The sequence below is a fragment of the Lepisosteus platostomus genome, chromosome 1 (genome assembly GCF_059453375.1).
Source record: "Lepisosteus platostomus isolate fLepPlt1 chromosome 1, fLepPlt1.hap1, whole genome shotgun sequence".
Lineage (NCBI taxonomy): Eukaryota > Metazoa > Chordata > Actinopteri > Semionotiformes > Lepisosteidae > Lepisosteus > Lepisosteus platostomus.
Genome location: NC_142611.1, coordinates 5,150,959 through 5,174,872, shown reverse-complemented (window position 1 = coordinate 5,174,872; position 23,914 = coordinate 5,150,959). Strand labels below are relative to the sequence as shown.

At 35.8% G+C, this 23,914-nt stretch overlaps 1 protein-coding gene across 5 annotated transcripts in view; it reads left to right on the top strand.

The window, feature by feature from the left end:
• Window positions 1-23,914, top strand: part of wdr17 (WD repeat domain 17) — a 43,772-nt gene that overhangs the window by 3,976 nt on the left and 15,882 nt on the right. For 2 of the 5 annotated variants that reach the window (XM_088644494.1, XM_088644487.1), the window contains exons 1-13: window positions 10,519-10,903; window positions 13,832-13,960; window positions 14,613-14,796; window positions 14,960-15,190; window positions 15,887-16,138; window positions 16,414-16,536; window positions 17,391-17,578; window positions 18,192-18,360; window positions 18,462-18,553; window positions 19,321-19,403; window positions 19,654-19,740; window positions 21,726-21,890; window positions 23,199-23,401. In XM_088644494.1, the coding sequence (XP_088500620.1) occupies window positions 10,853-10,903; window positions 13,832-13,960; window positions 14,613-14,796; window positions 14,960-15,190; window positions 15,887-16,138; window positions 16,414-16,536; window positions 17,391-17,578; window positions 18,192-18,360; window positions 18,462-18,553; window positions 19,321-19,403; window positions 19,654-19,740; window positions 21,726-21,890; window positions 23,199-23,401 (1,957 nt within the window). In that variant the 5' untranslated portion in view covers window positions 10,519-10,852. Of the gene's footprint in view, window positions 1-3,925; window positions 4,011-10,517; window positions 10,904-13,831; window positions 13,961-14,612; window positions 14,797-14,959; window positions 15,191-15,886; window positions 16,139-16,413; window positions 16,537-17,390; window positions 17,579-18,191; window positions 18,361-18,461; window positions 18,554-19,320; window positions 19,404-19,653; window positions 19,741-21,725; window positions 21,891-23,198; window positions 23,402-23,914 lie in introns of those variants that run through there. The other 3 variants (XM_088644515.1, XM_088644524.1, XM_088644504.1) reach the window with 3 other exon arrangements.

Here is a 23,914-nt window from a genome sequence, read left to right as displayed (position 1 = left end):
TTTGTACAAAAATCTAGCTTTTGCAAACTGCGTTAGAGTAACTTCACATTAGAAAAATATGTGAAGGTCCTCTGATCTATCAAAAATGAGATAGAAGATGAGATAGTGAAGAGTACATTGGAAATGCTACCCTGAATGGAAAAGATGGATTGATGGATTGATTGTATGATACAAAGCATACTGTATTGAGCTAATCTTTTACTCTATTCATACATGTTCTTAAAAATAAAAAATCATCCCCAAAGTAAAGTAAGTAGTCATTTTGATTTAATGATTATTCATCACAGACCATGACACTCTTGAGTTAAATTCTCTGTTAAATATACAGTATCAGCTAATTAGTTAATGTTGATTGAGAACCTTAGCTGGACATACAGCAATGGAATTTAATTCCCTTCAGCAGTGGATCAAGGATTTAAGTAGGGATGTCACAAAATGGGGCACAGATTTTGTGAACCACATTAGTAACTGTTGTTAACAACAGGCCAGTTGATGTGGAGGTCCAAGTGTGATGGTTTGGGGAAAAACAACATTAGGTAGCTAAAGAGCTCCACTTGTAATGGTAGACTGCATGCTTCTGCACAAGTATAACTTTTCAAGGTTTTCTTTAAAACCATAACACCTTCATGAAAGCCAGAATTACTCAGTCTGGAAGTCTCACATAGTCTCAAGTTTTAAATGCTTCCTGCAATATTTTGACTGAGGGGGGATGTACTGTATACCCCATTGTAAAAGCTATACTGTATCTTCATGCCAGTCAATTAAATATGACTATTGTCATGACATATTGACAGAAGTAAGACATTTCTGATTCAAGAGACTAAAATAATGTGAATGCTAAACCATCTGAGAATTTGTGAATTGTTATACTAAATGCCATGCTGCAATTAAGTACGTAGTAATAGGACCAAAATGCAATCCACAGTGTCTAATGGGAACACACTATAAATTAAATTTTGAAGTCCTTATGGAGAGACCAGACTTTCAACTGGACGCCAAGATACAAGAATGTCAGAATTAAGCCCAACAGATAATAATCATAAAACAAAGTAGTAGACATATCATTCAAATTTGGCGGATCTAAGGTCCCTGCAGATTTTCATACTGCAGAATGGAGAATTTAATAAACAGCCCCTTTTCTTTCCAAGATATGGGAACACAATCTGTCCCCACATCCTAAAAAAAAAATTCAAGCAGGAAAGCACAATCATTTTTAATATGGAAACATGATCTGGAAGGGAATTGAGCAAAGTGTGTCCATCTGTTCAGATCCATGTCTGCCTGTTTAAGAATGTTATTAAAATAATTTATTCACATAGCACAGTTAGGGAAATAAAATCTAAAGTAAGGTGTATGACCAGTGTCACAATGGTATCAATGACAGGCTGGCTTTTGCTATTGTAAAATTTAAAAGCTTTAATTTTGATTTGGACCAATTGATCATACTGTATACTGTACCTGATAATACTGAAATAATTAAAATGTTTAAGGGAAAGGCAGTGGTAAAAATTGTCTACAGAGGAACAAGTTAAGGTTTATTCCATGCTGAAAAGAGAAGAAAAGGAACACAACATTTTATTAATGTCCTATTGTCTATATAGATTGAATGTCATCAAAGTAAACAGATACTGTATAGGCCTATACAGTACTAAGTACAGTTATAAGGGATAGGTGTAGAGACTGATGGACATCTTAGCTAGAGTGTCTGAACTGGGATCAGACATTCTTCACCTTGTTAATTAAAAAACAGAAACACGTTCTGTTTGTTAACACCATTACTGAGGAATTGGAGTATGCAATTTTAATCATTTTAATCAAACCTGGTACCAAACCAATATAATCTGGTTATATTCAGTATCCACTGAAAGAGTGCACGGGATGAAGTCATATCTGTAGCAGCGCCACCGTTGATATCTTCTAAACTACTTGTCTCACGGCCCGTGTTGGCAAGATACGGTTGTGTCGTTTTCCTGGCAAGTGTGTACCAGGAGGCTTCAGTTTGTTAATGTGCTGTTACTCGTTATGTTACATACTGTTCTTTACTCGTGTTTCAGTAGGAATGAATAAGTCATGTTTTCATTGAGATATAATTAAATCACAGTTACATGAATTTACCACACGGGGGCAGTGAAAGTGTACATTACCATCAATTTTATGCACCTGTACTTGTGCAGTATCATAACAAGTTAACACAAGACCCCACAAAAGTTATTTAACAAAAAATGAGGTTGTTACATTGTAAGGACACTGCATAGGTTTTTCCTGTGATTGTTATACTTTTATGGAATTATGAATTTAAAAACAATGTTAGATTATTTAGTACCTTGATTTTAAAGACAATAAAAGTGGTCAAACGATAATTTTACTAAAGTAAAATAATTTTGTATTGTAACAATTTTGCAGTGTGAGTTTTCAGTTTGTATATTGTATATTGTTACTTTTTTACATCAATAAGAAGGTGAAAATTAACTTGCACGTATTCAGATATACTGTATTCAAATCTGTACTGTTCTAACAAGTTGTTCAGTTAATTCATAATTTAATTTATGTCTTTACATTTTATAATCACTATTAAATTTGTGGAAAAGTCACTGTGGTTTATATTTGTTAAAACATCATATTTAGTTTTTAGCGGAACCACAATTAATTTACAGCAAAACAAATTATTGCATCAACTGGCACTCATCAGAGAAAATTCAGCACGTTTTTTTTTAATAATCCATTAATTAACTCGAGATAATCATGTAATCTTTACCACAATTCTAGACATAAATACCGAAAGGTACTGGGTACTGTATGTTTAACAACAGTTGGACTTCAGCAGCTTTTTACCACACCTTACATCACAATCAGTACACCAAAATAAAACTTTAATCCCTGTTAAAATGGAGGGATTTTTGACAAGATAGATTTTACAACCTGCTATTGTTCCTGATAATGATTTTCTAGCACACAAAAAAAAAAGGCCACGGGATTTTAAATGCCCATGCAAAAAAAAAGCCCTCAGGTAATTAATTGCAATGCAAGATGCATTATTCAGAAAAGTTTCAATGTAAAAAAGTAAAAATTAATGGAAAAGGTGTGGGACTCATTATTAAAAAAATGTTATATGAAGTTAAAAATATTTTAAATTGTCTCATTATCTTACTGTATGTAATTTTATTAACTTTATAATTTACACTTCTAAAGACATACAGTACTGTACACACAACCCACATATTGTATACACAAAATCCCACTTTCATCTGAGCTACAGTAAGATTAGTTTGTTGAATTTTTGTTTTGTGCATTGTAACTGTAAAACTTGTAACTGTATGGCCTTGGGGCTATTATGTTAAACTTTCTTTCTTTCTTATGATGACATGCGAAAGAGAGAAAAGTAATTTTCAATTGTATTGTAAAACATGATATAGTTCAGTAAGAATGCATATAGCAAGAGTGCATACTCGTATACTGTATACAGTATGCTTCAGAAATGAGAGGGAAATAAGACAATATTTTTACTGTAGGATAAGCATCTTTAATTATACACTGATAACTATTGCCTTTATTGTACTTGTATCAACCAATGGTACTACTATTCCCATAATTACTTCCACTGCCCCTAGTAGTAATTACAGTAGTTGTAGTCAAAGCAATAGTAGAAGTATGCTATTGGAATATTGTTTTCTTATGTACAAGTCGTGCTAGGATAATTGGGTACTGTTCTTAAAAAACGATCCAGATGATCAAGCTTTAGACAGACGGAGGACCCTACTGCGTGTTCTGAGAACCTGATGTGTCCAATGAGAGTTGAGACAGACAAAATCCTCTGTGGGTTTCTTTCACTTTCAGTCGCGATTATCCTCTTTGTGCACACTGGCACGTAGGCTAGTAGGGAGTACAGTCACACTAAGGTTCTGTATCCTGTATGTATTCTTTTCAGCTGTTTGGTGATATAGTGATCCATGTCCCCCAAAAATTAAACAACACATCTATTAATCCTGGGGTTGAAAGAAGACATACAGTAGGTAAGGGGTGAAGATTGTGTTTTTTCAAATTAATTTTGCTTTACTAGTGTGCATAAATGTATGTGTCAATCAACCTAGTAATGTCTTGTAATTCTCTGGGATTTCTAGTTTCAGCAATATTGTATCATATCAAAAATGAAATTTGTTAAATTAATACTATTTTTTTCCTGTCACACATTTAGCTTCTGTTCTGATTAATTGTTCATATAACAATAAATATTCACATTTTCTGACTGCATTATATTTAAAAGGAAAACTAAATATTTGAAAGGGTACAATTGTTAAAAATAAACTCTACTGTATTTTTTAAAGGGAGTTGTTAGGTGTTCACCAAATTAGCAGTCATTAGATACCTTTCATTGTATACTGTTCCATACTGTATTTGAAAGTGTTAGACTTTGAGTAAACCATCTCAGTAATCATATATACTGCAAATTGTTTTTATTTTTTAGCGTTCATACTGCTTTGAAACAGATAGCAGAGGATATAATTAATGTTTTAAATAATTTTGAATATCATTTTGAAGAACATGTAGCATTTAAAGTAAATTAAATCATCTTTTCACAAGCCATAAATTATGAGTTAGTCATGTGCCATCAGTAGCTTCTTTCCATGGATGTCTTTATTTCTTTTATGGTGCAAGCAGGTACTGTTATACAAATTAAAATTCTGAACAATTAATTAAAAATTACTTTATTGTAAATGATGTTGATTTAAAAGATATATATGTATAAATTGTTTCTGGTTTTCAGTGTTGTCTTCCACAAAATTTGGATTTAAAAAGTTCATGCAATGAAGCTCAATTTACCTTATAATGGCTTTATTTTTCTCATATAGTATACCCAGAACAATTGCAAAAGTCTGTGTCATTCAAATAATGATAAATAATAACTAAAAACGTTTTCATGTTTTAAAGACAGCACCGAGCACTTAATGGTCTTGTCTTCTAATGTGGTTACAGCCTGCGTTGAAAATGGCTTTGTACATGTCCTTTGTGTGGTGGAAAACACTATCTACAGTACTCTTATTTTTCTTTGAAAAAGGTATAAGGCCTCCATTCAGGTAATAATTATGGTTATATCCAAGTATTTGCTGTTATGAAGGACAGAAACATTTTTTCCTCTGCGTATAAGTGGAAAGTCTGCAGCAGCCTTTATACTGTGTATGCAACAGCTCATCCTTTCCAGGCCCAATTAAAATACCAATCTCAAGGTTCACTCCCTTGAAGCACCCTCTCTAGTATTTTTGCTTCTGTAAACATGGTTTTACATCAGGTTACCAAAGGGTAATAAGTACTGCATTGTGGAGCCTGTGAACCGGTAATTAAAAGCTACCCATTCTGTTGGAATTAATGGTGGCTTTCATAGCAGGGATATTTGAAATTATCTGAGGGGTGCTCAGAGACAGAAGGAGAGATGAATATTACATTATTGCAAAAATAAAAATAAAAATCCATTGATGGTTTCACATCTTTTCTCGTGATGTGGAGAGTGTCCTTTGCTGTATCAAAAACTCCCTCCTTCGATTGTATGCTCAAATTGTAATTTACTTTTTTCCTTGATATTACATAAAAGAATAAACAATATACATAAGTGTATCTCAGTAATAATTGTGAAAAGTAATTGTATCTTAATTGTCAAAATGAGTAAGGAACTCCTGTTAATACTAAACGAAATCTTTTTTTTTTTGAATCGATCAATTCTGCAATGTAAATTCCAGGTCAGTGGTGGCTTCACACTGGGTAGAACACGAAAACTGCAATTGTGTTGGGTGTAAAATTGGCAAATGGCAGATCAGTCAGGTTTGTTTTTTCACGTGGGCCTTAATGTAGGTATTTGAGACACATTGGTCATTGAGCTTATGATACATACTGTATAGCATGACACTTGCTATAACCTAGTGAGTTACAGTAGGAATGTCCAATCTTGGTCCTGGAGGTCAGGAGTGTTGGCAATGTGTCAAGCAACATACAGTATTATACAGTATGTCACCCTTCTTTTGCTTTTGTAGTAATGTCCAGTCTCAGACAAATCTTTTACTTGGGTCATATTTAAAGATTTTATTGTGTTTTCAATAAATGCACAGATTTTTTTTTCCTGACCCATACCCACCCAGTTTAGAACTGCTCACCAGTAGTACCACCCTACTGCATGAAGATAATAAGACATACTACAGTACATGCACCACACTCCCACCTGTTTTTAACAGAAATCTGGTTTTACAGAATTAGTGGAGGGACATACAGTATGTCACTGTCGTCATTGCAAGGTCATAGAGTATGTGCCCATCAGTTTCCATAAGGCTCTGTTATGTGGCAAGAAAGCTTCTTGTCCACCCCAGGTCTGAACCTACTGTACTGCCTCTTATCCAAGCCTAAACTGAGATACCACCAAGCACCCTTGTTGATTAAGCCATGCGGGAGCCCTATATTTTTTTTCTACCAAGTCAGCTGAAGGGCGCATGGCGATTCTCTTGGCTTAAAGCCCATCCCCAGAAAAATTCTCCCTGATGATAGTTCATTTCCTATGACAGTTCTCTTTGACAACAATGCCTTGACATGACAGTTCTCCCAGTCATCCCAGTGGCATTTCTCCCTGGCAGCAGTTCATCCCTAGGACAGTTCATCCCTGAAAACAGCTCATTCCCCATGACAGTTCTCCCCAACAACAGCACACCCCTATGTGAATTGTCTTTGACAACAATTAAACTCCATGTTACTTATTTCCAGGGAAATGCATTTGCTTTGCTCACATACTGTACTGTATATCACAGCTGTTTGATAGATTTCTTTTTTTTTAAACTGTGACATACTAATTTTGTACTTCAAGCAATTACTCTTCAGTAGGAGAGGTACAATAATCCTTTATTAGGGGTGATCTCCAGTGTCCGGTACGAAACAATGAGAAAGTATTTTACTAAATATACTGTATGTGGAAAGGAATTTCTTGCTTTGTGAATGTATAAAGCAAATAAAAGCTGACTGGTTATTTAGTAATAATTAGTATGCTTTCACATTCTCTAAAACCTGTTTAAAATGCAGGATAGGATGGTTTTCACAGTTAAATCAAGTCGTTCAGCCCCTAAGAAACGTGGGGGATCAGTAATGAAGCCCAGCACTCTTTCCCACAATGCCAAAGACAAGAAAGCAAAAAAAAAAAGCTTCTTACTCCAAGGGCTACAACTGCAGACCCCACTGCAGACGAACTAGGAGACTGCCTCAGCTCATTGAGGCATAGGTCCCTTTGCAGACAAACAAAAACCTTGAAAACCTTAAAAATAAAAACCTTAAGCTGTTGAAGTTAAGTATATCCCCTGCTCTCCTACCCTAACTTTCTCCAAGGAAAGTGATTGGATGGATATTCCCCAGGCCAAGAAAGAGTACAGCTGAAACAATCTTGAAGAGTCCAATCCAATTTTTTGCATTCTCGTTTTGCCTGAAGGTGTCAAGGGAGGTGGTTCTATGGTTATAGAACAGAATAGATCCAAATGGTTACCTGTGCTGGCCCTCACCTGGTTCGTTGAATTTATAATAGTACTGTATATAAGATTTCTGATGCCTACATGGCATAGAGGGACAGGCCCCATACCTTCCTCTTTAAACTTGTTCTCTGACCATCAGCTCATCCTTCATGTGGCCAGAAAACAACCACCTCAACATGACAAAGCTTCACTGCTGTATTGCACAGATTATTCATTCCTACTGTACAACATAGTGTATGAATGTGTTCTACCCCACCACCTTTTAGTATGGAGTTTCCTTTTTACCTGACCAAGATAATGATCATCAAGAGAAATAGGTTTGTTCAATGTAGCAGATAGGTGGAGAGCACTGTCTTTATAATTAAAAAGAAAAAAATATATACTGTACAGTACATATGTCTGCTTCTTTTTCTCCTGGTTATTACTTATATGATTTGTGTTAGTACATGACAGTCTCCCAGGGATCGGACTGTTGTTGTTGTGTTTTTTCATGATGTCTTGCAATGTTAAATCCCCAAACATGCACATTTGAATTTATCTATGAAAAATGAAGATGCTCAGATATTTTAAACATAAGAACATTGAAATTGCTTTTGTTTGAATGTTAGGAAACATATCTAAAGTACTGTATATCTAATTTTCACAGAAATCAAAAGAAGCAGTATACTGTTGTTACTCATTCTTGAGCACTGGAATAAAACAAAGGGAAGATAATTATTAATATATTTTATTATTATACTGTATGCAATAATATACAACACATATTAACTATATATTTTTTTCAATTAAATTGAAAGTTGTTTTGTCAGATTATTGTAATGGTTAACAGTGCTAAGATGTCTTTGATAACAGTCTACTCGTACGAAGTGTTTGATGGATAGTTAGAAGCTAAAAGATTTTTTAAAAATGATATAACATTTTTTTATACAGTCTGAATATGGAGCTTGTTTGACAATCTGGTTGAAAACTCCTTAGAGGATGCAGATTTTCTCTTGAGTATTCTTTGATTTGTTAACTTTATGTAATTACAGTAAAAAAGCATCTGAGCTGTGAAGTGTAAAATGAATGTTTAAAGATTAAATTAGATTCTCTTAAATGTTTAAAATTCATATTTTTAAAATGCTGTGAATTAATTTGAGCAACTTCCTGATTTGAAATGAGAATCTCCCCATTAAAGATAATTAAATTATCTATAATACTTAAATCCATTATTAAATGTTTATGTTGAAATTAAACTGTGATTCAAACATTGTCTTTTGTTAACTAAACTGAATTGATCATAATTTACAGTATGTTGGTACCATAGACCCTTAGAATGCCTGGAGTATGGAATCCTAGCTCTATAAATATCTTCACCCTCTGCCTCAAAATACTCCAAAAACATTTCTACAACATTTAAATACATACTGTATAATGCTTGACAGTCGACAAGTAACAGTTCTGTAAACATAAAATATACTATCATATTAACTTTATTTGTACTATGTTAAAAACATGTTAAAAACATGATATACTATGTTTTATTAGAGGGTGCTGTACAGCTTTTTCTTTAAATCTGAATATACTGTAAAAGGCAATGCTATTTTTCAGTTAGAAACCACACACGTGGGATACTGGGATGGAATTGTAATAGAATTGTAACTTCCAGGAGAGTAAGTAAGATCTGGACACTCTGGTTTGAATTTAAAAGTGAATTTAACAGCCTCTTCTTTTTAACATGCTGGACTGCTTAATTTGTTACTGCAGTAGCACTAAGACCAAAACAAAATGAGTATTTAACTTTTGCTGAGGCGTTAAAGGGCAATATTGAGGTAGTATTAACCCTGAGGTGGCTAATGTCATTTTACAAGAATTCTATTCAAACTTTCATTAATTCCAAACATAGGACACACCCAGCCAAAACCAAGGGGTTGTAGACAGGTATTTAAGAATCTTTGAAGCTACAACTCCTGGTTTGCATAAGATAAATGAGGATCTACACTCTTTTCAAATATCCACCTACTGTATTAGAGACATAGAACTTTTTAGACACTGTGCCCTACAATGCCCTACAGTTCCACAATGCCCTACAGGAGAGTCAACACCAACTGGGAGAGCATTGCCTCTCTCACTGACATCACTGCAATGCTACTATGATGCTACTTGAAGAAACGGTTGGTTAATGATATTATATGACTTAGCTTTGAATCTGCTTAGGTCTGCACGGAGATCACGCTTGTGCTGTTCAATGTGCATAATCCTTATGTGCAATCATCCTGCAAAATCTTGGGGAATGATAGATTTTTTATAACAAATGCCAGTGTACATGATATTTCTTAAATCAAAACATCAAAAACATTGTAAGAAAACATCAGAGTGAAATACAGTACATCTTTCTTTTCAAAATCTGTTGTTACTGTGTTTTTGTTTAGTACAATATTGAATGAAAGGACATTTGCTTTGATCTGATATTGCACTCTGCACACGCTTTCAAAGAATGTTTCTGACTGAGCCAGTGACCCTCGAGTTTATCTGGCACTTATACATCACGGTATACAGTCTTCATTGCCTAGGAAACAGTGCAGTGAGAGGCCTTTCCTGCATTGTTAATTTTCAGCATAGGGAGGCATTTCCACTACAAGGTTGAAGTAATGTACCTCATATAGTCACCCAATTAACAGTACCATCATATCACAGGATACTGCATCTGCTCCTATCATCCACTGTAGGTTTCTAAAAGTAGATCCTAATGCTTTATTGGCATTAGTGACACAAATCTAGCGCTGTTTGTCTAATAACATGTCATTTATGTTATTTTTGCCTTTGTCTTTTGCCTTTGTCGTGTTTTCTTTAACCTGATCAAAACATGTTCATCTGGAAATTATAATGCAGCGTGTTCTTGTAATAGTAGTCAGCAATCTTATAATAAGAGCTTGTAGACAATAAGTGTGTTTACCGGTATTACATTATGACTGTTATTACTATCATTTAGCTCCTGGTGTTCTATCTATGGGCACAGGAAGCTGCAGCTGCAGTCACATGACCCTCTTAAGCAGAGAGGGAGACTAGTCCTGTTCTGATGCAGAATATATTATAAACTGAGACAGAAAGAGGGGAAAAGGAACAAAAACACCTTTAAGGAGTTATCAAGGCAAGAATAAAGGGGATCGTTTATATAAAGGGACCTGCAGTTGCCAGGCTACTGTCTAAGTTGCTCTGGTGCACTTGCCTTCTGCTTGTATCATACAGTAAGCCTGTATCAGTCAATGAACAGACTACTGTAGGTCTGCCTGTTCATTGTTCATGTTCAAGGGGTAGAAATTAAAATACGTTTCTGCAGAAGACTGCTGTTATTGACTTACAGAAACCTCAAAGACAATAACATGGAAATGGAAATTCTCAAATGGTTTACAAAAAACGATGCTGATGTTAAGGTAGGCACTCTCATTGTTATGTTTAAACAATATGCAGCCTTTCAGTTCATGCTCTGTAAAATATACCATGGAAAAGGGAGGTATGGTTTGTCTGTTTATTTTAATTCCTATAGCTTTTGTACCACAGGGCATAATTCTGTCTGGGTAGAAAAGGCTTTTGGGTTCACCAAAATTTTTTGATTACGTTATAATTATAATAATGCGGAACTACAAAGAGTCGGCTGTTCAGATTGGATTTTAAAACTCTAAAATGTAAATCTCAGTTTTAAAGAATATCTGTTTTATTGTATAAGATACCCTGCATACCTTTGAAAAATATGTCATTTTAGTGACACATTTTACATCTACTTTTATTTCATGTATACTGTACATACTTTGTGTTTCTGTAATCAAATTTAATTTTCAGGTCCACAGTAATAATCTTTGTTTTTTATGATTACACTAATCCTAATATTAGCATACTGCATTTTTGGATGTCATTTTTGACTTTTAATGACTTCTGCTAAAACAAACATTGTAGAGCGGTATTAATAAAGCATAAAATTTCTTTGAGGTAAATACTTAACTTATTTAATACTTTTTTTTTCATTTTAACTTTATACAGAAGACAGAATTTAGAACAGAACAATAATTAAATAACCAAACTGTTTTAAATTTGACTGAGCATTGTGCATAATGATGTTAAAAAGAGAAAAACAGATACCAGAACCAGATTCCAGGGCTGCTTCATACCATTGGATCAAGATCATAACCAAATCCTTCTTGTAATGAGCAGGATTACTGTAGCTACAACAGTATCATCAGTAGGATAAAACTAACCCTGTCTCACGACATTCTAAACCCATTCTCTATCACATTCTCTGTTAGTAGTCACTTGAGAGAAATAATTGTTATAACCAAGTGACCAAGTGACCTGGAAATACAGAAATACAATTCCAAGACCAAGACAGTAATGTCAAAACTGTTAGTTTTACTCCATAGCCAAGTAATTTCTTTAGATTAGTATGAATAATAAGTCAAATGTAAAATATATTTTATTTGTGGGTAATTATATGTATACAGTACATTTGATTGAATACTTTGTGTTCGATTCACTGATTTCCAGTGATCGTAAGTACTGGGGCATGTTTACCTTAAATGTCATTGTTTAAAATTCAGTATCTTGTTGCACATCCCTTTGAGGCCATAGCTGCATAAGGGCCTGTGATCCATTGAGCTCACCACATTCTTTGTATCATTCAAGAGGCTTTACTGCAGCAACTTTGAATTATTGCCTATTCTTGGGGTTTTCTGTCTTCAGATTTAATTCAGCGTGTAAAACGCATCCTCAGTTGAATTTAAATAAAGAAGCTGACTTGACTAGTCTAACACATCCTCCTTTTACTCTTGACAAACTCTTCAGAGTAATATAATGTGTAATGTAATGAATAATATTCAGAGCCCATTCTGCTGCTGCCGTAAATAGTTACATAATCAGTAGATTAGAGGAATGAGCCGGTTCCACAGGTGGCCATGCATGCCCAGGCTTCAGCATTTGTTCGGAAGAGTACTGGAAGAATGTTTCATGGACAGATGAGACCAAGGTGAACTAAAGTGATAAAAGATTAATGTGTGGAGAAAGGAAGGACCTGCAGATGTTCCAAAGGGCAAGTCTGAAGCCTGGCCTTACCAGTTAATATTACTGTATGACGACATTTGTAGAGGAGTAGGAGGTGGTTAGAAAGTCTTGTCTTGGAGAAGATGTGAAGACACAGAAGGCTGGTTTAGTGAGAGAAGAAGGCACGGAGCCCAGGGAGGAGAAGAAGGCATGATGAAGGGATCTAGAAGAAGATTTAGTGTGAGGCATAGGTCGCAGAAGACATTGATTGAAAGAAGTTTGCTTAGTAGCTGCGTCAGCACATGTAGGCTGCAGAAGGACAGGTAATGGTTCAATCCATGCTGAAAGGTAAAGATGAGTGCAATTTATATTTCTTTTGTTCACTGAATGAGGATTTTCTATTGTTTTCTTCATTGAAAGCCACTCTCTGTTTCTCATCAGGTCAGCCATCTTGAAAACCACTTCCCCCATTTTAAGAAACTGAAGATGGAACTTGGCTGATTTAAGGGCACCATGCATTATTAATTCCATCCCACATGCCAAGCTTATTACAAAAACAAAAACAAAATAGAGTAAATATTGCATCTCTGTTTTATAACAAATATTTATGCAATGTTTCACGAAAATGTACAGTAATTCTTAAAGTGTAGGATGCAACTAACAAAAGAAGTCAGTACATTTAAAGGCCTGTGATAATTCATCATTATTTTTCATGTTAATTAAAACATACAGCATATCAATTCACTGAAAAACCAAAACAGTTTCTAGGTAGCGTTTTGTATTGTACCAGCCTTCCAGTGAAGTGAAACGTTCTGAAGAATTATTCTTATGTGCATGTTAACAAATAAGAACAGGAATACCACTAAGAAAAGAAAATTCTAAAATGGATATTGAAGATCTCTGTTTCCATGTGCTTTGAAACATTATTGATTAAACATGTCGTGCGAGTGCTCTGACCTGTCTCTTTCCCATCAGCATGACAGCAGGGATGGTAGTTTTTAAATAGGGAATCTTTCATGATAAAGGATAAAGGGTAATGATTATTGTATAAAGCAACTCAATCTTTTCACAAGATTAAAAAGAATGTAAAAGATTTATTTTTAAAAAAATCAGGTTAAATCTTTAAACAATCACCGAAGTGTAGAATTTACCAACATTCATAAGTACTGTATTATGAAGTATTACAGGTATTAATTGTCTGAATATTCTATAATTGTATACAAGAACACAGGGGGGTTATAGAATACTGTATATAATCTATTTAGGGTTGGATGTATTGTACAGGATTTATTTCAGACTGAAAAAAATAGCATTTCCCTATTTGTTCACAGATAAAAATGTCCCAAGTGAAACAAGTAGGCCTTCTGGCTGCTGGATGTCAACCGTGGAACAAAGATGTCTGCGCAGCTAGTGGAGATAGGTTTGCATACTGTGCAACACTTGCAATATATGTCTATCAGGTAATTCAGGCCATGGAGAGTGTAAAAGAAAGATGTACAGTACAATGGTTTACCGGAAATAACAGGTTAAAGCCTGTTATCTTCACTGATATGGTCAGTGTTCACCTAAATATTCACCAGGACGCATTTGATCTATTCGGTTTGTTTTTTAATCTCCTGTTCATTGTTTCAGTGTTTTATCTCACAAAGAGCAAATTTGCAACACATACTGTACAATGTACAGTATGGTATGAAGAAAATATGAAAATGAATTTACAGATATTTTTCATGAGTCCTGCTGACATCCCCTGAACATTTTTTGAAGGTGGTTTGGAGGGATTTTAGGAAGTGTTTTGTGAAATGGAATTCTTTGTATGCAGTTACTGTACAGTATCTTTGTAAAAGTAAATGTTTTATGTTAGTGTGAGGTAACTAATATAATGCAATTAATTCTACATAAAATATTCCTAAAAGGCTTCCCACAAACACAATTAGAGAATTCAGCTTAATTTTACATTTGTATTCAGTTTAATATGACGTTAAGATACGTTTTGTTAAATAGATGGACTTACTTTCCGAACGATTTCCCTTAAAAACACTGATGAGGAACTGTAAAAATATTTTCACTAACATTTTTCTACCTTTGTGACGAGGAGTCTTCTTTTGCCTGCAGCTGGATCGCAGATACAATGAGTTCAAACTTCGAGCAATCATGTCTGAGCACAAGAAGACTATTACTGCCATATCATGGTGCCCACACAACCCTGATGTGTTTACAAGTGCCAGTGCTGACAGCTTGCTGATTATTTGGAATGTAGCTGAGCAGAAGGTGGTGGCAAGACTAGACAACACAAAAGGTATCCTTCATCACTATAATATTGTTTTTTACACACTGGATAGCATGTTACCTTATTTTTGCAAGTCTATTTTTTTTTTTCAAAATTGCTTGCATCATGTCCTCACAATTGCCTTTACTTCAGCGTGAGCAAATCTGACATTATAACTTCCATGTATCCGCAGGTATTCCTGCCTCTTTGAGCTGGTGCTGGAACTCGGGAGATGCTGTAGCCTTTGTCTCTCATCGGGGCCCCCTGTACATATGGACAATCTCGGGGCCAGACTGTGGGGTTGCTGTGCACAAAGAAGCCCACAGCTTCCTCTCTGACATTTGTCTTTTCAGATGGCATCCCAAAAAGAAAGGAAAAGTGGTATTTGGACACACAGATGGGAGCCTTTCTATTTTTCAACCTGGTAAAACACTGTCAGTCTTTGATTTTTTACCAAAAGGCCATATACAGCATTATGTACTGTAACACTTCAATTACTGTATGTCTTATAGAAGATAATTAGACTTTGTATATTTATTTTTTAAAGTTTTTTGGTAACACAAAATACATTTTATTACAGATTTTTTTCTCAGCTCTAGTCATTTCCTCTGATATCATATTTTTATATAATATATATCCTGTTAGTTATCAATTAAATAAACAAGGAGCTGGATATAAAGTAGCAAAATTCAGAAATGGAAGGGTCCCAAACTCTAAACAAGCTTTCAACAAAATAGGTTTGGAGATGATTTCCTCTCGTTTCTAATGTTCCTAGGCTCTTATTCTGAGTGGCCCTGCGTTACAGTTTGTACATCATTAATGTTATATTGTATTCCAGCCTTTTGAGAACTGAAACATATATAAAAGGTAGGATTATGCTAATAATACAATTAAAGCACCTAATGAGTTGTTAATAAGCAAACACAGTTTATTTCAGTTTCCTTCTAGTGATGCTATACTTACTGTAGCTGTTACATCTGCAAATGAAATGGAAGGATAACGTATTTATCTTAATGCCCGCTCACGTGGTACAGTATGTGTTTCTGAAATCAGAAATTCTTCACCTGGAGAGACATACGGTAAAATCCATTTGCCGTGGTTTTGTTTTCTTTAAAAAAAGGTTCCAAAAGTCAAAAGCATGTTCTCAGACCTGAATCCTTGGAAGGTACCGATGAGGAGGATCCCGTCACAGCCCTTGAATGGGACCCTCTGTCTACAGACTACCTCCTTGTCGCTAACCTGCATAACGGAATCCGATTGGTCGACTCAGAATCTCTGTCATGCATAACAACTTTCAGTTTCCCAAGTGTTGCGGCATCAGTACAGTGCTTAGCATGGGTTCCCAGTGCTCCTGGCATGTTTATTACAGGAGGTAAGTGACACTTTCAGGGGCATATTGCAAATCACTTACAGTATAACAATTCTGCCACTAAATATTTAAGGATACAATTTCTTATTATTTAGGAATTTAATAGTTATTTACGTAACTAAGAATATTATCTCTATTTAACATTTAAAAATACTCTTATTCATATAAAAATATTTTATGTTTTCCACTTAAAGGATTATGAGAAATTACAAAACAGTCAGAACAACATACTGTAAGAAGAAATACATAGCTATTTCAGGCCTGTGTTCGCCTTTCAGATTCCCAGGTTGGCGTATTGCGTGTCTGGAATGTGTCGAGAACAACGCCATTAGACAATTTCAAATTGAAAAAGACAGGCTTTCACGCGTTGCATGTATTGAACTCTCCGCCTGCCAAAAAAAGTAAGTAACATTAATTTATACATCATACAATTTTTTTTTACTTAAGTGTATGTGTATATACACAGTATACTGTATATGACTAGAGTATGTGTTTTATTACTGGAGTTTACAACAAATGGTGGGGTGGAGGACAGGAACTCAGTTCAACAAATCACCTGCTCCATTCGGCATGAGACTTTCCTTCTTGGTCTTGTTTGTTCAGTCACTCGTCACCACTATGCTCTTTATGTCCACACTTGCCGGAGCCCCTTAATTTGGGGTCCAGTCCACCATGTCCACATGGCCAGGCTGTGACCTCTCTAAGCCATCATAAGCCATACAAATCATCTACATAAAGAACGGAGTTCCGGATATGAAAATGGAATTGTTGGAAAAGGGTTCTAAAAGTAGCCATATTTGTGTGACATTACATGTGCTCTGGTTCCAACTTAATATAGATAGTAATTATTAATTATTGCTGGTATTTCCAAATCATATTATAATTTCTCACAATTTTAGCCTATCCTGGCTCCATTGGAGTGTTAAAGACTCTTACTAAAACCATCTTCAAAGCAAGGCATGCACTTAAGAATTTGAAAAAAATCAGGCTACTATTCTTGAAATTTCTGACTCGATTTAAATAGTTTATTAGGCACTGATGAATTTCCCCTCTAACACAGAACAATCTAATGACTTTTGTACTAACAGTATGAAAGACGAAGGAACTGGTGAAGTCAGACTAGCTTTGCATGGACAGAGAGTACAATTTACTTCACTAGAAATCATATTTTGATCAGTTCAGTAGGAGCACGATGAAATGTTGTCAGCCAGTGAATTGTTCTGAAAGTGCCATAACACTTCATTCTTCGTTCTAGGTTTTTCCACAAATTCCCCAACAAAAAATCACCACACATCGTCTACGAGTGAGGCAGTGCCGCCACCGACCCTCTCCCAGAGCCAGGCCTTCTGTCTCCCCCCTGGCCACGCTGTCTGCTGCTTTATGGATGGAGGGGTTGGACTCTATGACATGGGAGCAAAGAAATGGGACTTTCTCAGGGACCTGGTAAGGAGAACAAACCGTCACATGATATCACAGCCATTATCTAAACATAATCAAAATATAGGTCTAGATTTAATTAAAAGTTTGACCTACTGTACATCTATTTTTAAAAATTAAAAACCCAATACGCTTTTATTTGCTTCCCACCTTTAGACTGATGGTTCAATCCTGAGTGAAAGGTTGAACAGTCAGATTAAAGAAGTACTTTATAAAGTCACTGAATTTGTTCCTTTTTGTCATGTTTGCGTGACTTTGGGGCTAACTCTGTCACAGAGTGCTCTAGTGATTAATCTGACACACTGATTGGGCTTTAACCTACAGTAGCTTGCCATCTAGGAGTGACCCAAAGAGGAAGTGATGTGACGCATGGGGAGAGATGCCAAGTGTTGAATGCCCAGAACGGAAATCTTGCATGGCAGAAGGCTAGCCCTTCAGCGTCAAGCTTGAGCCATAATCTCCACCAGGATTCAAAGAAATAAATGCAGGAACTGGACACTCCATCAGTTTCCTTAGATTGAAGTCCATATTCATCCTTGGGATTTTATTGGTAGATTGAAGGAATGCACAGTTGTTGGTGCATTGTGTGGATTCATTTACGTTTTTTTTTTCCACTTAGGGACATGTTGAGACAATATTTGACTGCAAATTCAAACCAGATGACCCGAATTTACTGGCAACAGCATCGTTTGATGGCACAATTAAAGTGTGGGACATCAACACCCTTACAGCCGTGTATACTTCTCCGGGAAATGAAGGAGTTATCTATTCGCTGTCTTGGGCCCCAGGTAAAAGCTGTCTATTTTCGGTAGCTGGCCTAGTAATTGGCAAAGATATTTTGGCAAAAATGTCTTGTTTATTTAATAACTGGGATTTTATTTTATAAAAGGAGACTTGAACTGCATAGCTGGTGCCACATCTCGAAATGGTGGTTTTATATGGGATGTGAAAAAAGCCAAAATGATCACAAGATTTAATGAGGTATGTTTTTTTATGATATTGAAAATAATGTCAACCCTCATCCTCGCAAGAACCCACAAACTATACTACCAGCAATTAATTTGATTCTTGTTTTTTTTATATATACGCTGCATGGTTTTGGAGGAAATGAAAAAGTATTGCTTAACACAGATCGTAAAGATCAGTTTGATGGGTTACATTGCAAATAATTACAGTATGTAAGTGCTAGAAATCTATGGAAACTTTAAAGGAATGACATACAGTATATTAATACCATTGTCTTTTGCTCCATTTAGCCTCAAATCTTTATCTCTAAAATGTGTGTCACAGATAAAAAGGACAGAAATTTTTTGGCCAAATTTCTGGGTAATCTTCCAAAATGAAATAGTTTAATCTGTTAAATTATGTATGTTTACAATATATACTTTATAAAGTGTGTAAGGGAGGTGTGGTAGCTCAGATGGCAAGGGTGTCTAGCTTCCTGACTGGAAGGTCCTGGGTTCAATCCCAGGTAGGGGCAAATGATGTAGCTTGCTCTAATTCCTTCCAGATGGCTCCCAGGTCCACTCAGCCTGCTTTCCAAGTGAGTACCGGGGGTTAATCCTTCTGGGGGTAATAGGCTGGCCGGAGCGTGATGCTGACCACATCACCTCCACCTCCAGTGTCGGATGGTCAAGAACAATGGTGGCCCTTGCCCCCCATTCCCCATGGGCCTTGATTGCCTGAAAAGGGACTGACGTACTTACAGTGTGTAAAGTATGGTAATTTTTGCCTTTATTCATTTTAAGCATGGAAAGAATGGCATTTTCTGCATTGCATGGAGCCATAAGGATTCTAAGAGGATTGCCACCTGCAGTGGCGATGGCTTTTGGTAAGTGCTACTCAAAATTCACAGCCTTTTTTGCTGTAGATCATCAGCATAATAGAAGAAAGTAGTCAATTACTTTACAATATCTTTAACAATGCATTTTACAATTTGGGACGTTAAGGGCTTGAAATCAAGGCATAATAAGAAGTATTCAATGAAATAAATATTAACCCAGGAAATCTTCCCAATGTTTGACATGTTCTTGTTTTGGCACCTGTTTCTTCCTTTATTTATTGTTACATTATGATTTTAGCATAATCCGAACAATTGATGGAAAAGTGTTGCATAGATATAAGCACCCTGCTGCAGTGTTTGGTTGTGATTGGAGCCAGAACAACAAGTAAGTATGAATGCTAATACTGTACTGTATATGTTACTGAACATGACCTAGCCAGTCCAATGTATTGCGTATAACCTAATATGTAGTAGACCAGTTTGAGTCTGATTACGTAACACAGAATCTGCTTTCAGTACATCCCCTGAGTGGAAGATTTATCCATCTAGAATTTCTTCTTTAAACAACACCATTACAATATTATATAGTGTAGTATTATACAGTAATTACAAATCTAAAGTCATATGGAGTCTTTCTTGTAGTAATTAACATGAAGAAATATATTGAACACATTATAATAAAATAATCTATTTTTTAAATGAGAAAGAAATGCTGTAACCGGTACTCTTGTCCTTAGTACTGGGATACTGAGTATTGCAAGTGATACTGAGAGGCAATGAGAACACCATTCCATGAGTAAAATAATGTTATGAAATTAAGCTTTGTTTGACAATGGTTATGCTGTGATAGATGTCATGGAGAAATGCAGGATTGCCTGCCTTCTACTCTGAGTTATTCTGTTTTTCGAAGAGGCATTGACCAGCGTATACAATACATCTCAAAAGTAATTGTGGGAAAGCTGTCTGATGGCTGCAAAGTGTAAAACAACTCTGCAACGGTATCGTATATATTTTTGCACTGTATGTAGCATGACTGTAGAGAGGAGAGCATTGTTGTGCTGAAAAATGAGTTGTTTGTGTCTGCCAGACTACAATAACAGAGGGAAGAGAACTGAAAAACAAAGCAGTGGGCAGTGAAGCTACTGTAAAATCCTGGCTTCGGTATACAGTAGGGTTTTAGGCATTCATGTGAAGGAAAACAGAGCTTTCACTGGCCGATTATCAAACTTTATTGATAAAAACAAAAACAAACCAGCCGACCAAGCAAGAAGAAGAAAAAGACTAACGGACACAGCGCGAGCCTGCATTCTCTCCTCAACCGTCCACACCACACTTTTCCCTGGGTCAGAGAGTAAATACAACTTCACTCGCAACAAACAAATTACCACACACTGAACACTGAACATGTTAACCCAAATATGTCTCACACTACCTTGCTTGGCGAGTTCTGAACAAAACTGAGAGTTAATTGCACTCCACAATCTCCTTTCTCCTTCACCAAACTGATCTTGTTCAATTGCACAGTCTTTGCAAATTGGGTTACCAGGCATTGGTAAGCACAGAGCTGACAGTCAGCAGCTCCCATTAAAACATTAAAACGTTTTTCAGAGGAAATGACAGCATCCCTTGACCAAGGTTATTTCCATTTTTCTGCCCAGCATTGCCATGCAAGTTGGTGTTAATGAGTATGGGCTGGCCTTAATACAGCCTTCAGTGCTGTAGATCACAGCCTGCCAGACTGATAGTGTTCTATCACTAATTGGCCTGTTTAAAATCAGTGGCAAAATGTGAAGCAAATGTTCCAGTCTTGCTGTGGTGACACTTGGGGTATGAGGGCAAGAATGATCATTAATGGTCTACTAGTTATCCTAACTACAGTAGTTTCAACAGGCAAATATCGTAGACAAAGTGCTGTCAATTGCTGCAGCATTTCAGCACTCACAATTCAAAGTGCCCAATTTTTCCCTGCAAATCATTGTTAACATCTTTTTAAAGTGAATGGCAGGATGTGTTAATGCATCGTTACTCTGGAGCTGGGATGTACACAGTGCAAATGCATCAGGGCTTTCCTTTCACCACATGACATTAAACGAAATCTGTGCACCATTGCTTTTGTGGAACATTCATCGCCAATTCAGAAACAGCCCTGACAAGCAATCTTTTCCCACTCTTGAAGAGATTCCTTCCATTTAAAAAAAAAATCCAGATTGGTGTCAGAAATTACCAGATGATTCATTGCATTACTTTCCATTAGAGGATATCTTTGCATTTTTATTCCCTCTCACCATATTATGTTATGTTAGCAGGAAAGCGAAAGAACGTTACAGTCAACTGATATAAATTCTTGTGTTTTCTGTTCTTGATTTAAAGAGACATGATTGCCACTGGCTGCGAGGACAAAAACGTTCGAGTGTATTATTTAGCCACCAGCTCTGACCAGCCGCTGAAGGTGTTCACTGGACACACTGCTAAAGTGTTCCACGTTCGGTGGTCTCCACTGAGGGAAGGGATTCTTTGCAGTGGCTCTGATGATGGGTAAATTTCTTCTGTAGCAATAGCCTTCCTGTGATTAATGTAAAATTTGCAAACATGAGTAATTCTTGCATAGTGATGATTCTTACAATGATTTGTTGTAATTTAAACTCAGAAGTTCAGTTTGTATCGGATCCACTAATAACCGATGGGCTCACCAAGGCGAAACACCATGCAATTACATTGCTTATACCACCTGAGAGTTCAACCACGATCCAGGGAAAAGCAAACAGCAACTTTGAGCAGCACATTTGAAAGTGAAAGCCTTGAATGTGTATGAACACATAATATCTAGAGGTTTTCAAAGAAGCACATGAAGCTCTTAATAATTAAGTATTTCAAATGTTTCAATTAATAATTAACACTTTCATAATTAGTGCAAACCTCCCTTAATGACCAAATCCATCCAAAATTAAATCATTACCAAAATGCAAGAAAATACTTTTTTATATGTCTGTGTAAGTCTCTTTAGAGGGTGTTGCTCATCCTGTATGTTTTTTTACACATACCAAAGGAAAAGACGTATCTGAGGAAATTACACATGAGTGAGCTATTCATCATGCAGAAATTTACAAAATGCACTGTGGATCTCTAATTAAAATACTAAGGGGATTTTTTTTTAATCAAAAATTAATGGCATGTCTGATACAAATAGGATTTTCAATCCTTTAAATGTGCTAAGGACAGAACTAGTCTCAGGTCATTAGAAAGAATTATGTGCATTTTTTAAAAATGCTAGTGCAGATTTAGTCAGTGTTCATTATAAGTCTTAAAGTCTTGATTATAGTCTCATAGGAATATGACAGATTATTACTAACATCTCGGTTTCCTGTTTATTCACATTTTCATTTTTGTGTATAGAAGCTAAATTTGAAATAATTCATAGCTACAGTATATGAATGTGGCTGTCTCATCAGGTGCAGTGTTAATATGCTCCTTTAACATCTGATTGGCTGTGTTAGCAAGTTAGCAAGTCTAGAATGTATTAATGTACATCATTTTATTTTGTTTACTTAGTCTTATAAAAACAATACAGATAACAATCAGAAAATGTACAGTTTAATGCTAGATTTCAAAATCAGAAAGATCATTGCAGCCTTTTGAGATTAACCCAGCTGACATAGGGGATATTGATCGAATTGAACATTTTTAATATAATATTATGCAATATAACACTCAGGTTGCAGGTATTTCACTTTTTTGTGGGTGGGTCTGTGTACAGTTATCTGTCTGCATGTGTTGCTTTGGAAAAACATTTTTTTTTTGCGGTTCGATTAAATTAAATTTTCATACGTTGACTTTTTTTCATAGCACTGTGCGGATATGGGATTACACACAGGATGCCTGTATTAATGTTTTAAGCGGACATACTGCACCAGTGAGGGGGCTCATGTGGAACACTGAAGTTCCTTATCTTCTGATTTCTGGAAGCTGGGATTACACCATCCGTGTATGGGATACAAGAGATGGAACCTGCCTGGACACTGTGTATGATCATGGTGCAGATGTGTATGGTAATATAGAAAAATTTATCATTAAAGATTAAAATACAAGAACTGTTTCAAAATTATCAGTGCATGCAGCATGAATTTTGAGAATGGAGTATAGAAGCAAGTTTACTGTTTTTATCTTGATTTAACTAATTCATACTTACACATGGTGTTCACATGGTACATGAACAGGTATGATATCAGAAATTGATATTAGGAAGAGATTTATATTCATGGTTGTACTTCAGATATTACAATACACAGTGTTTGAAATATATACCTGGTATACTGTCACTTTTAAGAACATTTCATCTGAAAGCACCACTAGTATTTTTAAAAAAATCATACCGATAATAAAAGCAACCTTATTATTACTTGCAAAGCAGAACAAACATGTTCCGCTTTCAATAGTTATGATTCTAAACTTTTCTAATACACTCCGGCCCATAACCGGCACCTGCCTGCGCTTTCTGTACACAGTGCTCTTTACTGTATGTGACTGCTCATTAATCCAGAGTGACACTGTACTTACTTTTC